The 21,621-nt window shown below is 37.4% G+C and overlaps 1 protein-coding gene across 2 annotated transcripts in view; it reads left to right on the top strand.

Annotated features, from left to right (window-relative positions):
* mgat4a (alpha-1,3-mannosyl-glycoprotein 4-beta-N-acetylglucosaminyltransferase A) overlaps positions 1-21,621 on the top strand; it is a 57,441-nt gene that overhangs the window by 1,290 nt on the left and 34,530 nt on the right. For both annotated transcript variants that reach the window (XM_084121941.1, XM_084121942.1), the window contains exons 3-4: positions 17,521-17,688; positions 19,860-20,000. In XM_084121941.1, the coding sequence (XP_083978067.1) occupies positions 17,521-17,688; positions 19,860-20,000 (309 nt within the window). The remainder of the gene's footprint in view (positions 1-17,520; positions 17,689-19,859; positions 20,001-21,621) is intronic.

The following is a 21,621-nucleotide window of genomic DNA, read 5'->3' as shown; positions in this document are numbered from 1 at the left end:
AAAAAGTATTTTCTCTAATGTATGAATGGAATCCGGAGGTACTACATTCGTCATGTTGTCAATGTCATGTGACCCACAGTGTAAGTTGCATCAAAGCCATTTGAAGTCAAGCCTGCAAGGTTAGAAAAAAAGTGCAGTGCCTGCTAACACTGTGGTATGCAGGGAAAAAGCCCTCTTTTCTTGAATGGATGTCAACAGAGGATGGGTTTCACTACGCTGAATGAACCGCTTTTGTTGGAAACCGGCTTATTTAACGAATCGACAGTCCATCGGCTGATCTTCAACATGTTCGCTCTTAAAAATTAGTTAAAATTTTTAAAAATTTATTTTTACAAACGAAAAAAATGCTGTTTTATAAGAGAAGTCACGGACAATTGCGCGACAGGTATGATTCAGTTTACGGCACTTCTCATTCATTTATATGGTATCCGCAAACAGTGATTGACTGTCGCACAACTCAAATGATGATGTCAAGACTGTAATGTGATTGGTTATCAAGGCACACTTGATCTAAGTTAGTCGATACGCTTTCTCTAACAGTAGAGCCACAGACCCTCGTATCTCTCAATAATAAGACCAGTAATGCAATAATAAGACTTGTGATGCAACCTGAACCATAATCACATTGTGTTTGTTCATTGGCCAGAGGAGAGCTGGTCTCCTCACTGAGCCTGGTTTCTCCCAAGGTTTTTGTTTTCTCCATTCTGTCCCCGATGGAGTTCGGTTTCCTTGCCACTGTTGCCTCTGGCTTGCTTAGTTGGGGACTCTTAATACTCAACAATATTATTGATCTGACTGCACTGACGCTGTTGTATGAGAACTGAACTGAGCTGGACGATGACATCATTTGTTGCAGAACTGCTTTATAGATGAAATGAACTATTTTAATAATTGATGATCTTTACAATGGAACTGAATCCACACTGAACAGACTTCAGCTGAACAACAGCCGAAATGCATCATGTTCCTGTTATCACTGTAAAGCTGTATTGAAATCTGTAATATATATTGTATAAAGCGCTATATAAATAAAGCTGACTTGACTTAATGTAGTTTTCGGCTATACTGTTTTATGAATACTGTGAATTCGGACTCTTCATGTACTGTTTTTTTCTGGACTAACTGACTTCCTCAGCATTGCTCACCAAGGCTGAATTCTGAATAGCATTTTACTCTTACTATTTCTGCCATATATGGATATGATATCAGTGCTTCAGTGCTTAAATATTGACATGCTTGGAATGCCACCTCACCAATCAATGTAGAGGACCAGAACTGGTGTGCAATTCCTTAAAACAAACTAAGACACCCTTTTTGTTTAATTTCCATTTTTGGTGAAAGTGGTAGGGTGCGTGAATTTTATTGCAGATAGTATTGTAGTAACTGTAGTATTTTGGCCTAAACTACTGAATACTTTGGTTATAATTTACAAGGTGCTTGATGGTTAAATAGCTGAGCTGGTGACCAAAAGGTTATAAGTTCAAACCCCACAAGAGGGGATCAATAAACTGATAATGGACACCACAGGTTGTGAGAACACTTCCAGTTAGCTTTAACCTTAAAGGAATTCATGTTTTCTGTCTATAAAGTGTCTAAAGGGAACTCTGCACATATCTTAATGTTGAAAGAATAATACCCCAAGTACTCTAGTTGGAAATCGATGAGCTCTGGTGCACATTGTGACAGCTCATTGCTCTATGGTCGATCATTCTCTAGTTAAATCCATCCCTGTATTGATTAGAATTGTATAAAGCAAAACATACAGTTCTATAATGCTTGTTGATGATCTTTGCCAAACTCTGCTCTGATCTGATTTTCACTGTGTTATGCAAGATTTCCCCTTGGGATTTAGCCAAATGTAGAGGTTGGCCAATTTGCATCCCACATCATTTATATTCCCATCACAAACAAATGGGAAAACATTTGTAATTGCTACAAGATGTTGTAACACAATGCGTTATCACAGATATTTCATTCCATTTTCATGCAACTGTTGAGAGACATTTTTGCTCTTTGGTACTTGGGAGATTTGTTTTGCAAATCCATTTGTTTGATTTTGGTGAATTGAATTCTGCAATTACATTTCTGTATGTCTTTTTTCTCTCTCTACCATTTTATTAAGCAGTACACACATTCACATTATACAGACATTTAGATTACTATATATTTGTCTCTTTTGTACCATCAAGCTATAAACAGGATCTTCTACAAAATCAACCTTAAAATTCAAGACTCAAGGCTGTATGTATAGTAGACCACAGTCCTGGAGAGGAATCTTAAAAATTAAAAATCCTGTTAAGGTTAATTTCATTGAAGATGCTGTTTATAGCTTGAAGGTACAAAGAGACACTTGTGTGTCAGCTTGTTGGATTAAGCTCTGAAATGTAAGCTAAATCAAAAAAATGTGATGCATAACTTTAGCTGATGAATATTGTAGTCCGATCGAAAAAGCTTTGAGAGAGAAAGGTCACAGAATTCATTGACGGGAAACTCTCCCACATATGTACACACCTCGGAAGTTCGTGGAGGGCATTGATGTCACTGTATGTAGTGACTCATTATAGCATAGCTCGATGCCACTCGGGTCTGAATAATTCTCTTATTGACTTGCTGCTATGTTGCCTTTTCTCAGTCAGGCTTGCTCTGCATGATATCGAGTGCTGTTCGCTGTTTGTATGGGCCAACACATTAACAATCTTGTAATTTCAGTCTTATTGCACTGTTATTTCCCTTTAAGGTTTAAAGTTCAACCTGATAAGAACTTCAATATATTTGCAGTTGTTGTGGGTTTTCTCATTCTCATAGTATATACTTGTCAGAGTAGTTGATTTGTTCAGTGAATGCTACATGAAATGTAAAGTAAAATAGGGCTGTGCTGACTGCTGAGTCAGTTATGAATATCATGATCTTGTGATGCATCGTGGTTTATTGAATCACATATGTATTGTGTCATGACAAGCTTGTTCAAATTTAACAGAAAGGGGGAGGGGATTGTGTCCTTTAATCAACTTAACGATAATTGCTGTATGGTTTTAATAACACTTTCAGTACCACAGCAACAACTTATATTTACTTACATTATTTTAAAGTAGGGCTGCACGATTTGGGGAAAATGTCATATTGCGATAATTGAGGTCAATATTGCGATTGCGATATAATAAACAAATGGTTTCATGAGTCAACTTGCTTGGTTCTCAAGGAAAATAAATGCACACACAGATTAGTGATAATCTGCCTAAAGAAAAAAGTTCTTTAGTCAAGAGCAGTGAGTGTTTTTCTCTGTTCCCTTTGTTGTTTGATTAACTTTAGCGACAGATATAATTAGTGGCTACTGTGTACTGTCCCTTTAAGACCAGCCGCTGCTGTCAGAGACGCGGATCTCACACGCGCCTCATTCTCTCACGAGTCACAACTCTTCACGTTCATCATAAGACTACTCTTATGTTATGAAGATACTCGACAAAAAGACATTTTGGCATAATTGTGTGTGTTATTGTTCGTTCAAGCTCGAAAGACAACTGTATTCTGGCATGCTGTTTTGTGCGCACGCACGATATCAGCGCGAGTCTTTCTGTGCGTCACAGTCAGGACATTCACAGGCAGCGCGTTCATTTTTGTCTTATCGCGCATGAATGGTTTAAAAGCATGAATAAGAGCAGGATCATGTAACACTAGCCAAAGGATGCCAAAAATTAACAGATGCTGCGTTAATTGCGTTAACAGCGCTAATTTGTTTATTTAATATAAAATCGCATTTTGCGTAGGCTTGACATCGCGATTGCGATGCGATTAATCGTGCAGCACTACGTATTTTGTTCATTTTTATGTAACGTTAAAACAATGCACACAATGGTTCAAACATATGGGCTCTGTTTGTTTTAAAAAGAAATTAATAGTTGTATTCAGCAAGAATGCTTTAAATTGATCAAAAGTAAAAGTATATACATTTATAATGTTATAATAAAGATTTCTATTTCAAATAAATGCTTTTTTTTTAAATTACTTTCTATTCATCAAAGAATCCTGGAAAAAGTAGGCCTATTACGGTTTCCATAAAAATATTAAGCAACTGTTTTCAACATTGATAATTAATAAGAAATATTTATTGAGCATCAAAACAGCATATTACAAAGATTTCTGAAGGATCATGTGGCACTGAAGACTGGATTAGTGAAAGAAAATTCAGCTTTGCCTTTGCCATCACAGGAATAAATTGCATTTATTTATTTTTTAATATTTAACAATGTTACTGTTTTTACTGTATTTTTGTTTTGATTAACAATATTTTGAATTAACGGCTAAGGCTTCTGTAGTTTACTGTGGCACGGTGAAAGATCTGGCCTCTTAACTGAAAGGTTATATCTTCAGAGCCCATAAGTTTTGATCTGCGACTCTTCATTATGCCTTTGATCAAAGCACTTAACTCCAGGGGGCCCTTTAATATGTTCGCTGGAAGTTACTTTGGATAAAAGTGACAGCTAAATCAAATTAGTAATTAGATGGCACCTTACATCATTCCACTTGCTCTCCTGTTTTAGTACCAGAGGTTAAAACTGCACCATTGGCTTATACATCCTATTTTCTTTTCTTCTCCTCCGCTGAGCCCACAGAGGCTTTGCATCCTCAGGGTGTGTGGAAAGCACAATGGGCCAAAAATAGCGGGCCGGGGAAGGCTTGATAAGCCTAAGAGGAGCAGTGAGGAAGGGCGCAGTTTTCTAATGGAGCTCCCGGAGAAGACTCGACGCTCATCACATACACTTAATGCTTGTGCTTCTGTTTGGGCTGGATTGTTAAGCTTCGGGAGGAGCTCAGCCCACGCCGTGCCCTGTCGAGAGGAGAGCGAGGGGGCCGTGTTAAGCACGCTTCTGAGAGAGAAAAAGAGTTTTACAATAGAAAGATAATGAACTCTGAGACTTTTCAGCATGTAAGGAACCAGAATGTTCTCATTAATAACCATTGTCTTGTTCAGAGTGATGCTAGTTGCATAATTCCCTGCTCTGGCTCCGAGATCATTCCAGATCATTCTGCTATCAACGTTTCAGACAAGTCCTCATTGAGTCGCCATTATACTCTTATCACTGTGGCATCCTCTGCCATTCTTCCTCCATATTAGGCTGGAGAACGCAACCATTGTCGTTGAGCCGAGTCCTTGAACATTTCCAGCCCTTGACATTTTTCAGTTTCACCATCTCCTGCGCCCCATTTTTCCGGTGCCAACGGCTGCAGTTCTCGATAGCTGTCACTTGAGCTTCTGTGATGTCATTTCTGGAAGGTGTTATTTGCCTCTCTTTGTAACCTCTCTGTCACACACACACACTCACACACTCACTCACTCACTCAATGTCAGGTGGTGTGTAGGTATAAAATAATGTGTGCTACATTCTTTCTCTGTAGGGTTGGTAATTGAGAACCGGAAAATACTGGAACATTTGGTTCTATTATAGGAACATTGTATTAAAATACTTAAGGAACGTTCATTCTGCAGGTGCCATTTGTTTCCTTCATATTCATAAACGTGTAAAAATTTATTTAGCGTCAATGCCAACTTTACTATGTTAATATTCTTGATAAATGTCAATAAAAATTTGGTAACTTTACATCATGTTGTTTAGATTATATACTGCAAACTGGTACCATCACAGTTTTTCCTTTTTAAGTAATTAGCTATTCCATAAATAAAAAAGCTGTCATAATGACAATCAGGAAATTTTGGTCACGTTGAGTGAGATTCACCAGCTTTGTCCATTTTGTTCCTCAGTTTTGCATTATAATTAGTGTGGGTAGTACAATGCCAGCTAGCGTTCAGAACCGCAGCGTATCATGTACCGAAAAAAGCAAAATCATGATATCGTTATTTATCGTAAATAAAATATATACAGATATTTTCCCATTACCGATATACCGTGCAACCCTAATTAGTATTAGCTTAACGTTAGCCACTTTACATGGCCGCTCGCTCTAACATTAATGTTAACCGAGATAAATGTTCGTTCTTATTAGACACAAAGTGTTTGTGTGGAGTGTGGAAGCTAAATAAGTACAGTACAGCGACGTCTAACTTAGCATGCATTCATCATCTACTATTCTGTGGAGATGAGTCAGCGTCATCAACTTCATCTTTGCCTCTGACATTGACTTGGAAAACACTAGTTTATTAATAAATATTAAAGTGTTTAGACAGTGTTTTTATTTTTTGTCACATTTAGAATCATTACTTTTGCCGTTGCGCTGTGGCAAGCTTTATGCAATTGCATGAGTACTTAATTTATATTTTAAATGCTCATTATCATGGTTTAATATTTCTTAATATTTGTAATGTCGAACAATGTTAGCAATGCTACACACAAACCTAATATTCTTTATCAGAAATGAAACTCAAACCATTTTCCGGTGGTATATATTTAAGTAATTAAAAATAATATCATAAACGGGCGATTAGTCAGCTAAAGGCTTAAATAAACAACTAGTAGTCGACTAGAAAAAAATCTTAAGTCGGGGGCAGCCCTAGTAAAGATTGTCCTTTGTATTATTATTGAACTGCATACGCCCAACAAAAATGAACACGATAGGCTGAATCTGAAACATTTTAAAATTTTGCATTAACTGAGTGTTTCAATGTAAATGTCCTTTAGCTAGTGTTTCGAAATGTCCCTTATTGATGGCTCCATTTTCACGGCACCAGATTACCACACCTCAAGTGAACCAGTATTTAATGCAGTAATGTTTATGTGATTTTGTTCATGGTTTTAGATCGCTTTCTCTCTGACTCTCATTCCCCCTTAAATTCTTTCCTTCTGGAGGAATGGGATTGGATTTTTTTCCTAATGTGCTCACGTTAGTCAAACATTCTACAGACAACATAATAACAGAGCTATCATTTTTGTAGATGTTTGTTTGTGCAGTGGGTCTGACTAGGTGTTTTACAGATGTACACTGCATCGGTGTGTGTGTGTGTTTTAATGTGATTACTCATCAGATTTAGCCTACAGCTATTTGAGGATTTTCCACTCTCTCATATTTCATCATTGATCTGTTTATTTTATGGTGGTTTTTGCTTATATAAATACAGAATTCTGCTCATAACCGTTTGCAGAATCTACAAGATGTGCATCTTTTTTTGATATGATGAATTATCTTTTTTTTTTTTTTGTTCTGCCCTGATGAAGCTATTTGACAAAACCCGATATTTACAATTATTCCACAAGACATATAGTTTATAGTTATTTTAACTTGGTTCTAATAGAGTGGTGTTGGTATTTTTGTAGGCCAGCCCAAAAGTTAGCATCACCCTGGTTCCCTCGTCAAAAACCCAATAGGATTTTTTGATTGGCTTTTGGATTATTGCGGAAAATAAGGTCTGTGACTTTACACCATAGTTGCATGACTTCAGTGTCACATCACTAAGCTTTCAACAACTCTTTCAATTTTTTGTTTAAAAACATTTACCTTGAAAGTTTGTTTTCCTTACAAGTATGACACAGACTGTAGCTGTTTCAAGCATTTAACCAACAACCATACAACAAACCCATTGACTTCAGGAGAATGGAACCGGAAGTGATAAAATGCCAACTCATTTCCAGGTTTTGACCAACAAAAATACGTCGCCCCCTGCACCGCTCTATATTTGTGTGAGCAGTGCACCAACTGTTTGACATGTAACATGACATGACATGTTACAGAAAGTTGCATATACGGTATATATGTATGTATGTATGTATGTATGTGTGTGTGTATATATAAGTATTATGGTTTACATCAATATTAATGCTGGCCAGATTACCAGATTATCAAGAACCAAGGGTATGTAAACTTTTAAACAGTATAATGGAATGAAATTTTTATGATTTCAGATGATATTTTGTCTTGTGGAATATCTGTTATGAAGCTTCTTCAGGGCAGAACATGAAAAACAATATCACATTTTTATGATCCGTCTTACTTTTTTTTTTGTTTCTTACCGATTTTTCTACATGCCCCTTTTCTCATAAGTTTACACATTCTTTTGTGGCATGAGTAGAAATGTTTTGGGCACTGTGACTCTCTTGTATCTCACCTTATTAGAAAAGACTGATGATTTCCATCATTCTGTATGTCCTGCAATTAATGAATGCCATTGCTTGCTTGCTTTCCCGGCACATGAGCTAACAGAGGAGGAAAGATGAAGTCATTCATTGTTTGTACGGTCTGAGAACTGCATTTGTATCCCAGCCATTCCAAACCCCTACCTTTCCCTTTGTTCTTGCTCATGACTCTCTCTCTCTCTCTCCCAAAACAATTCACCACATGTCATATGACCAACACAATGACTGTCACATTTTCTCTGTCTGCATTCCTTATTCCCTCATTCATAGGCTTTTTATGTTTGGCTTCATTCATTTAAACAAGCCTAGTGGTGATGAATTCATGATCTCAGTGCGATTAATTTGGAGATGCCAAACTCATGGATTCTCTCAGAATGTGAAAACTGATGCCGTCAGTCTGGCTTCATGATGGGAGTAACACATTTTTTAGTAAAATATCAGATTTTGATTTTAAAATCTGCTTGCGTGCATTTCCCTTTTAATTGGCCAGTTTTGTGTATAATTGCTAGCGTTAAATTAATAATTGTCCATTATATTATTTATTTATAGATGTCTTTAATTTTTTTTCTTTCAAATTAGTGTTCAGCAATTTTGTACATACACATACACAAACATACACACATATATATATATATATATATATATATATATATATATATATATATATATATATATATATATATATATATATATATAATAATATAATATAATATAATCAAAATTATTTCAGTTATTTCAAAGGTCCTTATAGACAACAACAGCAAAAGAACCAAAACCCACAACGACACTGACCAAGCAAATAAATATAGTAAAGAAAAGGATAAAAACAACAAGTTTTTGGCCACAAAATTCGTTTTATACATTTATTAGTTATTATGTAAATCACATATCTTTCTCGTGCTCTCTCTGTCTCCCACTCAAACGCACACACATACAGTACGGGCCTGGTATGGACACACACTTGCGTGTTTTCAGCGCTGCTCTGAAGATTTTATCAGTAAAATAGTTTAGCAACTTAAAAGCTACATGACGTTTCTCACGAGGTGCAGATAAACGTAGTTCCGCTATTAGTAGATGCTGGTAGAGACGGACAGACTGAGGTAATTCACACATGCTTAATCTCTCTCTCTCTCTCTCTCTCTCTCTGTATAACTGTACTAGACTGCTATCAGTGGCTGAAGCCTCCATTACTAGCTCTAAAACGACGTTTTGGAATTAGCAACGGAGGCTTGGGATGAGATGCATAAGAAATTAGTCAAACTAGGACAAAAACCTGACAAACGTCTTTAAATGCATCATCTGAACAATTTTTTGAGGTGTGGTAACGTGTAACTCAGGTGTGCATTATTTTTCTAATAATTTAACGGCTCGTCGTCAATTATTCCTTATGTTTGTGTGTGTGTAATTATACAAAATAATTTATTATTTTAAATTATTTACATTTATTTGGAAAAAAGACATTTTAAAGATATTTATAAATAAGGCCATTAGGGTATTATTACTGTTACTGTTTTAATTGTAATTACTGTTACTGTAAATAATTGTTACTGTTCACATTTTTAAGAATGGTTACTGTAAATGAGCCGTAGAGGAGGAAATAAAGAGGGTGGGTTAGTTTCCTTTGGCAAGCTTATCTTGGCTGCAAACAGCTGCAACTCTCTCCCTGTTTCTCATTTATTGTGTATGCGACAGAAGAAACATGTTGTGAACTTTGCGTATCCCTTTGGGTCTTGACCTCTGCACTCTGTCCTTGTTAAAAAGCATGCCTTGAAAGCATGTGACTGTCCTCTAAAGACACTCTCTCTAACACACACACACACACACACACACACACACACACACACACACACACTGATAACCTTGTGTTGCTGTATACCCTTGTCCCAGTGATTCTCAAAAGTGCTTGTGTCGATTCTGCAACTTTGTTTAAATAACTTCCTGTTCCTCTGTTTAACGTGCAGTATTCATCTTCATTAGAAAGTAGTGAAATCTAATTTCCAGTCTAAAGCAGCCAGAGGCTTCCTGTTTTAAAATGATAAACTTCAGTTTTTAATCTCTCATCAGTTTTCAGTCTGGCATCTGGTGCAACATCCAATCTACTTTAACCGTTTTTAATTTCTTAATGCACATTTCTGGTCTAAAATGAAATGATTTATTGGTGCATGTTATTCCAAATATAAATGTTTGTTTAAAATGTATTAACTTTATCAGCTGACATCACTTACAGCAGGCCACACTGGCTATAGGATACTATTGGCTATTGGTTAAATAGCTATATAATGTCATTGTTTTAGCAAACTCGCATGCGGTCTGGCCTTTTTCCACTCAACTCCCAATTAGGGGTGGGCGATATGGTAATAATACTGTAAATTAGAAGGTGATCAGGGAAGTAAATTTGCAAAGAGGGTGTGACAAATGTTAATTTCCTTTGTTTTCTCAGAGAGTAGCCCTCTCTTCCAGTTCTTCCAGTCTTACAATACCATATCACGTTTTTTTTTTTCCAGGAAAATCACGATTCAAGATTTTATCACGATTCTTTTTCATGTTGGTTATACTATTTTGCAAGTGACTGAGCTGTACAGCCAAACTAATGTCCCTATTTTAAAAACAAAGCCTTATTAGGTAACAAAGTATAAAATATAATAGAATTCCAGACATTTAGGCCAAAGTGGCGAAGAAAAAAATCTTTATTTTCTTTGTTATTGGGGGGGTGCGAGATCTGCTTGGTTACAAAATAAAACATACCCTACTGTACATAACGGATAGCAAAAAACTAGGAAGAAACAATTATTCAAATGAAAAAACAAAATATAGCTTTTCATAATCCCCTCAAAAAAGTACAGTGCGGTCACATTTACCGTTGCTTGCCAAAATATCGCCGTTTGAATTGAAATCCACTTCAATCCAATTCTGGAGTGTTCCATGATTGAATATAAAAGTTCACACATATTTCGCCCATGTTCAAGTTGTTAACGCAAATCGCCACATTGACAGCAGAAAGCTGCTTGGTTTGAGGGTAAGGTCTGTGTGAGCAATGCTTCATGCAGTCATGGGCAATGGACCTTTTTTTTGCCTGTGAAATTTCACCAAAATTTCACTAATGTGACTTTGTTTTAATTAATACTACATGCTGATCTGAAAAAATTTATTCTGATTGGTCAGTCGCAGAATATTTTTATTACTTTTCTATAATGACTCTATAAATGCCAATTGGCCTACTTCCTGCTTCCGGAACGCGGAGTAGGGATTCATAACTTCCGGTCAACAGTATTTCTCTAAGGATTTAGATTATCAGCCATAATGTCTAAACCATCCGAGGTAGACTGACCACGAGCTATGAGGTTGTGAAACGAAGGTTTTTGCTCCTGTAGAAGCTATACGTTCGTATGAAATCAACCTTGTTTTAAGAAAAACATGTTTTATCCACAATCTTATGAAAAAAACAAACTACACTACCCACATTCCTAAGTGTAGCAGCAACGTCTGCTGATTGGTCCAACTCGCTGTTACCATAGAAACGTTTACCTTACTGGCGAACGGCCCGCCGCTGTTGTTGTAGTGTACCGGGTTGCTCTGCGTCAGGACGTAGACAGCCATACCTCAGCTTTCACGCTTTTCCACTTGAGAGTTTTCATTTACCATCCGAACCACATCGTCATATGTGACTTCAGGCAGGTTGCGGAGAGATTTGGTCCAGCAGTATCTATCGGACTCCGCCATTGTAAAAAGCTAACCGGAAGAGCCGTATCCCTACTAAAAGACGTACTTCCGGTCTTCAATTTTTTCGTGACATAGACCTATTGTCCTATTCAGCTGATTTCCTGCATAACTGTCTCAAGTAGCAGTGTAAGTGAGCTAATACAGTCAGCCAGTCATTATAGTAAACACAGGGTTTATTTTGTGATTTATATGACTACATTATGCCTTATTTCATTGCATAACATATACAGTATTTCACCTCTTCAGGCTCCAGTCAAATCCCAAAGGATAAAATCAGCTCTTGCCCTACATTATTTCCACCTCAATATTCTCTTTCACTCGGGCATATGTCACGTTATATAAGTTTAATGGGTTGCAAATGCAGTTTTCTGTTGTCAAATACACTGATTACTATGATGCCTCCAGATGGGTATCTGAATGGACCTGAGCATGTGTCTATATTGCCTGCTTTTTGATGATATATGACATTGTGCATCAAGACACATCAAATATGTTTGTGTAATGAAATACAGAAGCAACAACAACAACCCCATTTTAAAACCCATTTGGTGCAGGATTAAGATTATTTTCCTTAGAGCTGTTCATTAACATGCTGTTGACAGCATGATTGAACAATATGTCAATTTTTTGTCATCTCTATGTAAATGTAAAAACAGCTCTTTTCTTAGCAAAGTAAGCTTTATCCAGCACCAAATGGATTTAAAAACTTGGTTGGAACTTTTGTATTACATCAGAAATGCAGTGAATGTCCCCACACACTCTGTCCCATCCATCACTTGCACTTCTATGTACAAATGGGTAAAGGCCTGAGAGAAACAACGCAAAGAGAAAGGAGGCAGGGCTGGTGGGGGAGAGAAAAAGATAACAAGATTAGTGGGATGTGCAACAGTTTATGTGCTAATCCATTTAGAGTGGCTGCAGTCCGTCAGGATATTAGGTGGACTATCTGTGGTTGAGACAAACACTAGGGTAATGCTGATTTAAGGGCTGAGTGTCCTTCATGGCTGGTTTGTAGATTCTTGCATGATATTGTGATGCAGTAAATAACTAATTGAGAAGTACTCAAGTGGTTCTCAACTAGTGGCCTGGGTTTTCCTCAGTAAACTTCCAATGGGGCCGCAGGATGACTTTAGTATTGTAAAAAATGGTTGTGGGGACATGGTTGTGGAAAAAAAGTTTCTTGGGGGGAACATTTGTGCAAGAACACAAAAGCGTTGACATACTTTTTCCTATATATATTTCATCACCATGTCCCTTTAGGGGCTCTGTAGAAATCATATTTCTTATTTCTTTTTCCCACCTCAATAACCAATTTTTTTTTATTGAAGAATATACAGTTCTTGAAACTTCAGGAATCACAAAATGAAACATGGTTAATTAAATATAGCTTGTCATTAGTATGTACTTCTGTTAATGAACAGTTGGAAAACAAGCAGCTTTTCCATATTTACAGAAATAAACCCAAAAATATTTTAGCCTATATGAGAAAGGGGGCCTTTTAATCAAAAAGGTTGAGAACCACTGATCTATACCAAACACATGCACTTTAAAATTTTGATTTAATTCGGGCTGATACAATAATTTGTCAATAATGCAAAAGTTTTTGTCTGACTGAAATTGCACCAGTCTGTTTTGTGAAATTGGACTAACAGACCTAGACTTGGACTTAGAAGTAGCTTGGTGTTGTTCATTACACGTTATCCAGACTACAGTTGGCCTCGGCGTAGTACGTTTGCTTTTTAAAGTGAGAGGCGACGTATTCAATACTTAAATTATATTTGTTTATGCCTTGTTTTATGTATATACCTAGACAGACAGATAAATGAAGACTGTTGAACGACTACACAAGCTTCATTATAAATCATGTGAAACTGTATGGCGTTTATCAGGACAGGGAGGTTACTAAATACTGCAGAGGCGTATGTAGGTATGTAAACACAGGCAGTAAAGTGTTCTGACGTCAATTTCATGAAAATTTCCAAAGGAGATGTTTTTCTGCGGCGTGAATGGTCTGAGTGTACTGAGGAGGGAGCTCTGGATTGAGAAAGTGTCACTGAGATTTTATTGAAAGAAGTCTCTTATGGTTTTTTTTACCATTTAAAATAACTATATTTTAAAATGTACTTTATTCCTGTGATGGCAAAGCTGAATTCAGCAACATTACTCCAGTCTTCAGTGTCACATGATCCTTCAGAAATCATTCGAATATACAGCTCAAGAAACATTTCTTTTTAAGCAGTTTTTTGCCGCTTAATATTTTTGCGGAAACTGTGGTACATTTCAGGATAGTTTGATGAATAGATACAATGTTTTCTCTGATTGGATAGCTATCCGATCGTAAAAAGACCAGGTGTAAATGCCCTCCGAAACGCTTTCGAGACGGATTTAAATCCGATCACTTAAACCACTTCAGGCGAAACTGGGAATTGTTAAATGCATCTGGAAACTGAAAGTAAGTCGCAGATGCTCAACACACATTTTCATTCAAAGCAGTGTGACTAAGCTGATGCAGCTCTTTCTCCTATTGAGGTTTTTGATCTTGAAATTAGCTGACGATAAATAAAACGCAGCGCATATCTGTTGCTTTCATTGACGTGAACTCTGTTAAATGTGCATATAGTGCGGGAATTAAAAGATAAAAGATCATGGAGACACATTTATGTAGCCAAGTGTAAATGCAACTGTTTTAACAAATCATATAGCTATATGATCAGTAGAAACACATGAAGTGACCAGGTGTGCAGGCCCAATATGTACTGAGCTGTTCAGTATACAGGTTTTTGTTTGAGCCAAAACACTTTTCTCATCCTGTGTGTGTGTGTGTGGTGTAAAGCCCTTAAGGATGGAAGCAGCTGATTCTGCACACATCTGTTGTCTCTCGTACATCACTCAGCCCCCAACAAGCTCTCTGCTCAGGGCTGCAGCAACACCGTTCATCTTATTAAACTTGTGGTTATGTGCGCGTGCGTGTGTCTGAGTGACGCTAACACATAACAGCCCTGCAGCCCTTCAAAGTGTGCCTTCCTCATTTAGATTACAACATAGAAGCCTGAACACGTCTTTCCCACACTCAGCTTAATGTCATTTTCTTTACAGCAACACAGGCCTAACATTTACATTTTGTTTGCCGACGGTGTCAGATGTATTAAGAAAATCTGCTGATCTGCTAACAAACATGTAATTTGATGCCCTTGTTATTGTTGGATGGAGTGCCTTTTCTCTTCAACATACTAAAGTCATTATCTTTTGGAATATGAGAGTTTCCCATTAGCACTGGCTGATTGCCTGCCCAAACCACAGAGGAGTTCAGTAACAGTTCATCTTGATCAGTAATGGGCAATTCCACGCAAAACTGTCACATCCATAACGCCAACTAAATACAATGGCATTGTGCTGGCGTTATGGATGTGACAGTTTTGCGTGGAATTGCCCTAATGTGGTATTGAGCACAGTGAGCTGTTGTGATTTTTAGATGCAGGCATGCATCAGTCTTCTTGTATAGATATATTACTCAGAATTGGTTTACCAGACACCATATTCCTGCAGTTTTTTTTTTGTCTTGTGTAAATTGTATCTGTCTAGCTGTTTCTTTAACCACAGGAACTTTTTATCATTTGTATATATTTTTTAAAGTGTACAACTGACTCTCATTTGTGGAATTATTTCCACCACAACCAGCAATTTTACCACCGATAAAGTTTCTTTTCAAAAGGTTGTGTCAAAAACAGCAGTTTTCTATGGTTTGTTAGACTATTCAGTATACAAATTGTCATTTAGTATACACTGTCATTTTGCTTTTTTATAGAAAATGTCATTTAATTCAGTTGGACAATTATAAGTCGCAGTAAGAGTCAGATTTTTCACTTATAATGTAAGGAGAGATGACTGACAGGGCGATGGCGGAGGATTTGGTGCACAACAGATCCTGAGCGTCATTGACAAATATCTAATCTTGTGAAATGTTCGGTCAGTAACACCCGCTACCTATACACAGGTTACGTTTGATAGAAATTTCGAAAAAGCGAGCGCCACATTCAAAAGCGAGTTCAATACCCCCGTGTAGAAAGCGGCTCCCTGATGGCTTTAAATTATAGGCCTATACACAGAGTAAGCGTGATTGTGAACTCAAAAGCAAAGCTAGCGCACTTTCAAAAGCAATTCTTCTCCGCCCCCCTCCCGGTGTTATCTGTAATACCGGTGTTGTCGCGAGTTCATATACCGGTGTGAGAATTTCCTCACTGTGACAACCCTATTATAAACCCTGTCCTACTGTAGCTGAAGGGGAAACTGAAATGCTGAGATTCTGGATCCTCGCAAAACCCCCTCGGTTGTAAGATGAAGAGCTCGCTGGGAATGTAGAAGCTTGGGATAAAAGCGAGATCAAGAGGAAACCTGTGAAAGACTTGCAGAGGTCAAACAAACAGTCATTCTTCCAGCTGTCATAGCGGAAGTTCAAAGCAATCAGGCTCCCGTCTGAATAAAGAGAGTCTGACATTTCTACACATAAATCGATGTTCTTGCGGAAAATTGGACATGAACATCCTCACAAAAACTGAACCATGAGTTTTCTGATCCTTAGAAGAAAATCAAAGTTGATTTTGACTGTTTGTTTCAGTCAGATACAAACCACACGCACAGCCTACGTTGTGTGTAGAGCCAAAACATTGAGCTTCCTGAAGCTCTGAGACCGTTTCAGATGCATTAAATGCAAGGTCTTGTTTCAGGGTGAGGTCTGAGTCATTGCATGTTGAGTCTGCAAATAAAGCAGGCGGTGTTACTCAAGGCTAATCTGCTGTAACAGAGGGCACTTCCCACTGGCTCTGCCTCAGACCTCAAGCTGTCTCTCTCTCTCTCTTCTCTCGCTCTTCTTCAAGATGATAGCCTTCCTGGAAACCCATGTTTCACAGACACTGATGGAATCAGGAAAAGGAAGGTCTGTTTCCTGAAAATAATGCTTTTGCTGGCTTTAGATGTTGGACAGTTCTTAACGTTTCTGAGGTTATTTTTTTTTTATTCAGCCCAAACATCTGTTTTTTTGTTGCAACCAACTGTTACACACACTATTATATATTGTTGTGCTACACCCAAACATTTTGAATAGTAAGCCTTGTCTTGGCTATATGAAAATGTAAATAATGTGCAGCACAATAAGGCTGGAATAGGGTTGGCGTTAGTTTTTTTGTTTGTATGTGTGTTGTCTCTCTCTCGCTCTCATTCTCATTTGTGTTCATTTATGTAAATGTAAGTTGTTTACATATTCCCCAATGATTCAACTTACTTCACCCTTAATGTTGGGCACATTTTCAATTATACCTTTAAGTTATCACTTTTTTTTGTGTGAATTATTTTAAATAATTAAGAGCATTAATCATACCTCTCTTATATTTCCTTGCTTGGAGCAGTGTTATTTTAGTATTATTTATACTATTATCTTGTATTTTATATTGGCAGTTTTCATTTTAGTTATGTTTTAATAGTGTTGTTATGTGTTGTATTATTATTTTTTAACATTTCTATTTAACTATTTTAATTGAGTTTTCTTCAGAATTTTGAATCTTATTTCTATTATTTATTTCAAAAATGTAAAATAACACTGGCCTAGAGAACAACATAACTCAATAAAAAAGGGGCACAACTTACCCCACTTTCTCATGTGAGGACTTGAGCACTGCTTCAGTCTGGCCTCATGTTATCCTTCTCTCTCCTATTCTCTCTGCAGAAAAGCTGGTAGCCTATCAGAGGGAGTTTCATGCCCTGAGGGAGCGTCTGCGCGTGGCAGAGCACCGAACCCTTCAGCGCTCCTCTGAGCTCAACGCCATCCTCGAGCAGTTCAGACGTGCCATCGCGGAGACCAACGGCAGCAAAGATGCTCTCGCCAACTTCTCAGGTTACTGCATGTTAATAAGTACACAAAAGAGTTGTGTGTGTGTGTCAATATCAACTTACTATTATTATCTGTCATGCTGTAAACTGGCATGTGTATCGCATAAATTAGTGGGAACAAATATATGCTTTGTTATAGCTGCTTCCTTCAAGGAATTCATTTATCTCCACATTATTATAGAATGCCAAAGTGCCCGTCCACTTTTTCAGTGTCCTTGGTTCTGGAAGTATTTTTCCTTTTCATTTTTCCTATTGATATTTTAAAAAAGGTCTTCGTTAAAGACTTGTAAGCCATGAACCAAAGCAACCCAGCTATGAGGTGAATTATTACATTGAACATTGAAGCAAAAAGTAGTATTTGAAAGTCGGAAAGTCTTTAATGAGGGAAAGAACTACAAACCTGTGTAGCTTTGCAAACAGTATAACCTAATGAAAACAATGGAGAAATATGAAACTATCCATTTAAAGATGTTGGTTGTGTATATAGAATCAAAATTTTTTTGTTTATTGCATATAAACACAAAATAAGTAGTTTGAGAGTGTAGAGCAGTGGTTCCCAAAATCTTTGAAAGCATGGCACCGCTTTGTAGTGTTTTTTTTTTTTTTCTTCTTTTTTTCACGGCACCCCAACCCAATTAAACTAAACGCACGTGTACATACATATAGAAAAAAAAAATGATCTAGTTGAGCAAACAACAAATGAAGCATAAACAGCGGCATGAATTTATCATAACAGATGGCCTAACACCATGTCATATCCAGCTGCGACGGCGACACTCGAAGATTCTATTTTAGAAACGGTTTCTATTTCTGCGACGTCGCGGCTGGAACAACAACAGAAAGTATGATAATCTCAGGTACTGTTTATATGCTTTATTTAATGTTAAAAGCGTCTGTGTGAGTTTGAATATCATTTTGTGTGTATTTTATAGCCTTACTGAAAGCAACAATTCACCTCAGATCTTCAAAATAAATAAGTGAACAAGATCGTTCAAACTATCAACTCATTGTTAACAGACAAGTGTATTCTATGACAATGATTGTTTCAGTAAGTGATTTGAACCAAATCATTGGAACAAAACGCGTTTAAAGATTGATACTTAACTGATACTTAACACTTTCTCATTTGCTTTGTTCAAACCTGACCTTGTAACTTAAAAAATGAAACTAAAATATCTGTGCATGGAACTGTGTCGCGGGCATTGGTAGATTGAGGATAGTGCAACTCGTAGATCATGCTCCACTGACAGGCGCTGCCTTTTTTGTTTTTCTAGAATGCTCGCTCCATCTTTGCCCTATCCTGTCAATCTCTGCATGAAATATAAAATTGAGCGCACCAGTTCAAAGGGCAGAGCTGAGCTCATTGGGGGATTTAAACTTTAAATATGAATGAAATATATCAGTGTTTTTTCGCTTGTGTATTTTCGTTTGGACATGCTCATATGTTGGTGTTTTGATATATTTTTTAAATATATGTTGTAAAAAGTTATTATATGGTACGAAAGTTATTTTAGGCTGTTTAAATTGGAAAAAAGCTGAGATTCTGCAGCACCCCTAGCCAGTTGTTGGCACCCACTTTGGGAACTACTGGTGTAGAGGACTGTCTTTAAATATTTAAAAGTTTACGTTCAAAATCAATTCCCATATGAAGAAAATTAATGGGATATTTACTTCCAGAACCTGGTTGTTGCACTCACAGAGCATCTTGTAAGCTCATTATTTTGACTAATTTGATAATGCTTTCAGCAACCAATACTACTAGAGTGCTGTAATTTCAGCTCAGTTTTGCACATTTTGCACATTTTTGCCCATAGTCAGCACATAAAAATATGTGCAGGAGAATTACAGCCACATCTCTCAAATGCCTTAGATGATGTCTTGTAAAATGTTAACAACAAGAAACACACACCCCAAGTCAAACATTAATTTAGGGCAAATACTTGTTGATTATGTTTCCAAGGAACATTCTTATACTTGATAATTCAGTTGTGTCCTGAGTGTGGATTGCTTTCCCTTTTTGGATTATATATTTAAACCACTCCTACCTGCTTCTTAGTACTGAGGATCAATAAGTTAGTGTTTTGATAAATTTTAGGGTATTGAATACTTGGGATTAGAACATTCACATAGTTTATGCATCCTTTAATAATGCTGAAATACTCTGGTTTCTTACAGATGAGACACAGAAGTTGTTAAAGGATTTGGCTCACAAGAAGCCCCTCCAGGTGCCAAATATCTATCACCATCTGCCTCACTTGCTCAACAATGAAGGCAGTCTGCACCCCGCCGTACAGGTGGGCCAGGGACGTACCGGAGGTGAGCGAAACAACTTACTTCATCAGCTTTTCAAGTAGTCTGATAAACCAACTGAAATAGCACTTTCTCTAAAGAGAGTTTCTTTAGTGTGTAATGTTGCTGTTTGAGCATGAAGAAGGTCTGCTAAGTTACAAAGAACAAAGTCACTCTAAAGAAAGTTATTCGCTATATCAGTAAGCACTGTTTCTGAACTCACTGAAACGCCTCGATTGTAGTCTTTAGTTTTCTTCCGGGAACTTCCGGGATTCCTCATTAAAATAATTCCCTCACAAGACATATGCAACAAAAGGGGGCGAGGCCTAGTTGAGTTGCATTAGTAGTGTGTTGAAACTTGCAGTTATGGTAAGGGTTGTGACATTTCAGAAACACGCTTGAAGCGGTTGACCAATCACAACACACTGGTCCAATCGACCAATCAGAGCACATTGTGCTTTTCGGAAGGAGGGTCTTCATAAGCCTCACTGACTTCTCACTGGTTCTCAATATTATAGTAATGTAATATCAACTGACTCCCTGTTTAGTTCATATCCAAATTAATCGATATCAAATCGAATCGAATTAAAACGCAAGCTTGCGAATCGAATCGGGAAATTTGTGACAATATCCAGCCCTAGTGTTTTGAACATTCAAGCTTGAAAACCTATTCTAGTAGAAACTAAAATATGTTCATTGTCAAATGTCCCGACATTTTGCGTACAAAGCATCGGTCGGTTCCGATGTTCGGCCTAAATTATCTGGTAATGGGAGGCGTTTACAGATCAAATCTTAAATCTCTGCTCGCTGACACATCAGGGCCTGACATGTTTGATATTTAGGATTTTAAATCGGCATGATTACGACTATGATCACGCCAGTACTTCCACAATAGCCAGTGAGAGGCAAGACTACAAGGCGACGGAAGTGACGGAACATTTGAAATGGCGACCACGAAACAACAAGCAGCTGAAACGGGTCCAGTGGACAACGTAGATGGAGGAACGGTTGGTCGAAATGACTGCCTTTATAATGTCTCCTCATATAATGTCCACAGCAAGTTGCCAATATATAATTAGATTTTCAAATCTTGCAGTCTGTCCAGGTTTGAGATTTGAACGAAGAAAATCTGTGAAGTGTGCGTGATGCAATCAGAATTCATAAGCGGTTAAGATTTAAAGGTGACATTATGCTCCTTTTCACAAGATGTATTATAAATCTATGGTGTCCCCAGAATGTGTCTGTGAAATTTCACCTCAAAATACCCCCCAGATCATTTATTATAGCTTGTCAAAGTTGACCCTTTTTGGGTGTGAGCAAAATCACACTGTTTTTGTGTGTGTCCCTTAAAATGCAAATGAGGTATTTATAAGACAGCTGTGACATTTTCGGTCAAATAGTGTTCTGTGCTCGTCTGTGCAGCCATTGACGGGACAGTTTGCATACTTTGCTCAAACTTTTGCCATTGCGTTAGAACTAGTTACACTGTTGTAAACCAAATGGCGGCGCTGTGGTTGGAAACGTGCAGATTAAGGGGCGGTAATATTATAATAAGATCCCCTTTCTACCTCAGAAGGGGAGCGAAATCTGATCGGCTTATTTTTTGACATGCTTGCAGAGAAAGGCTTACCAAAACAAAGTTTTCTGG

The sequence above is a fragment of the Abramis brama genome, assembly GCF_963993115.1.
Source record: "Abramis brama genome assembly, chromosome: 8".
NCBI classification, from domain to species: Eukaryota; Metazoa; Chordata; class Actinopteri; order Cypriniformes; family Leuciscidae; genus Abramis; species Abramis brama.
This window is presented reverse-complemented; position numbering and strand designations above follow the sequence as displayed.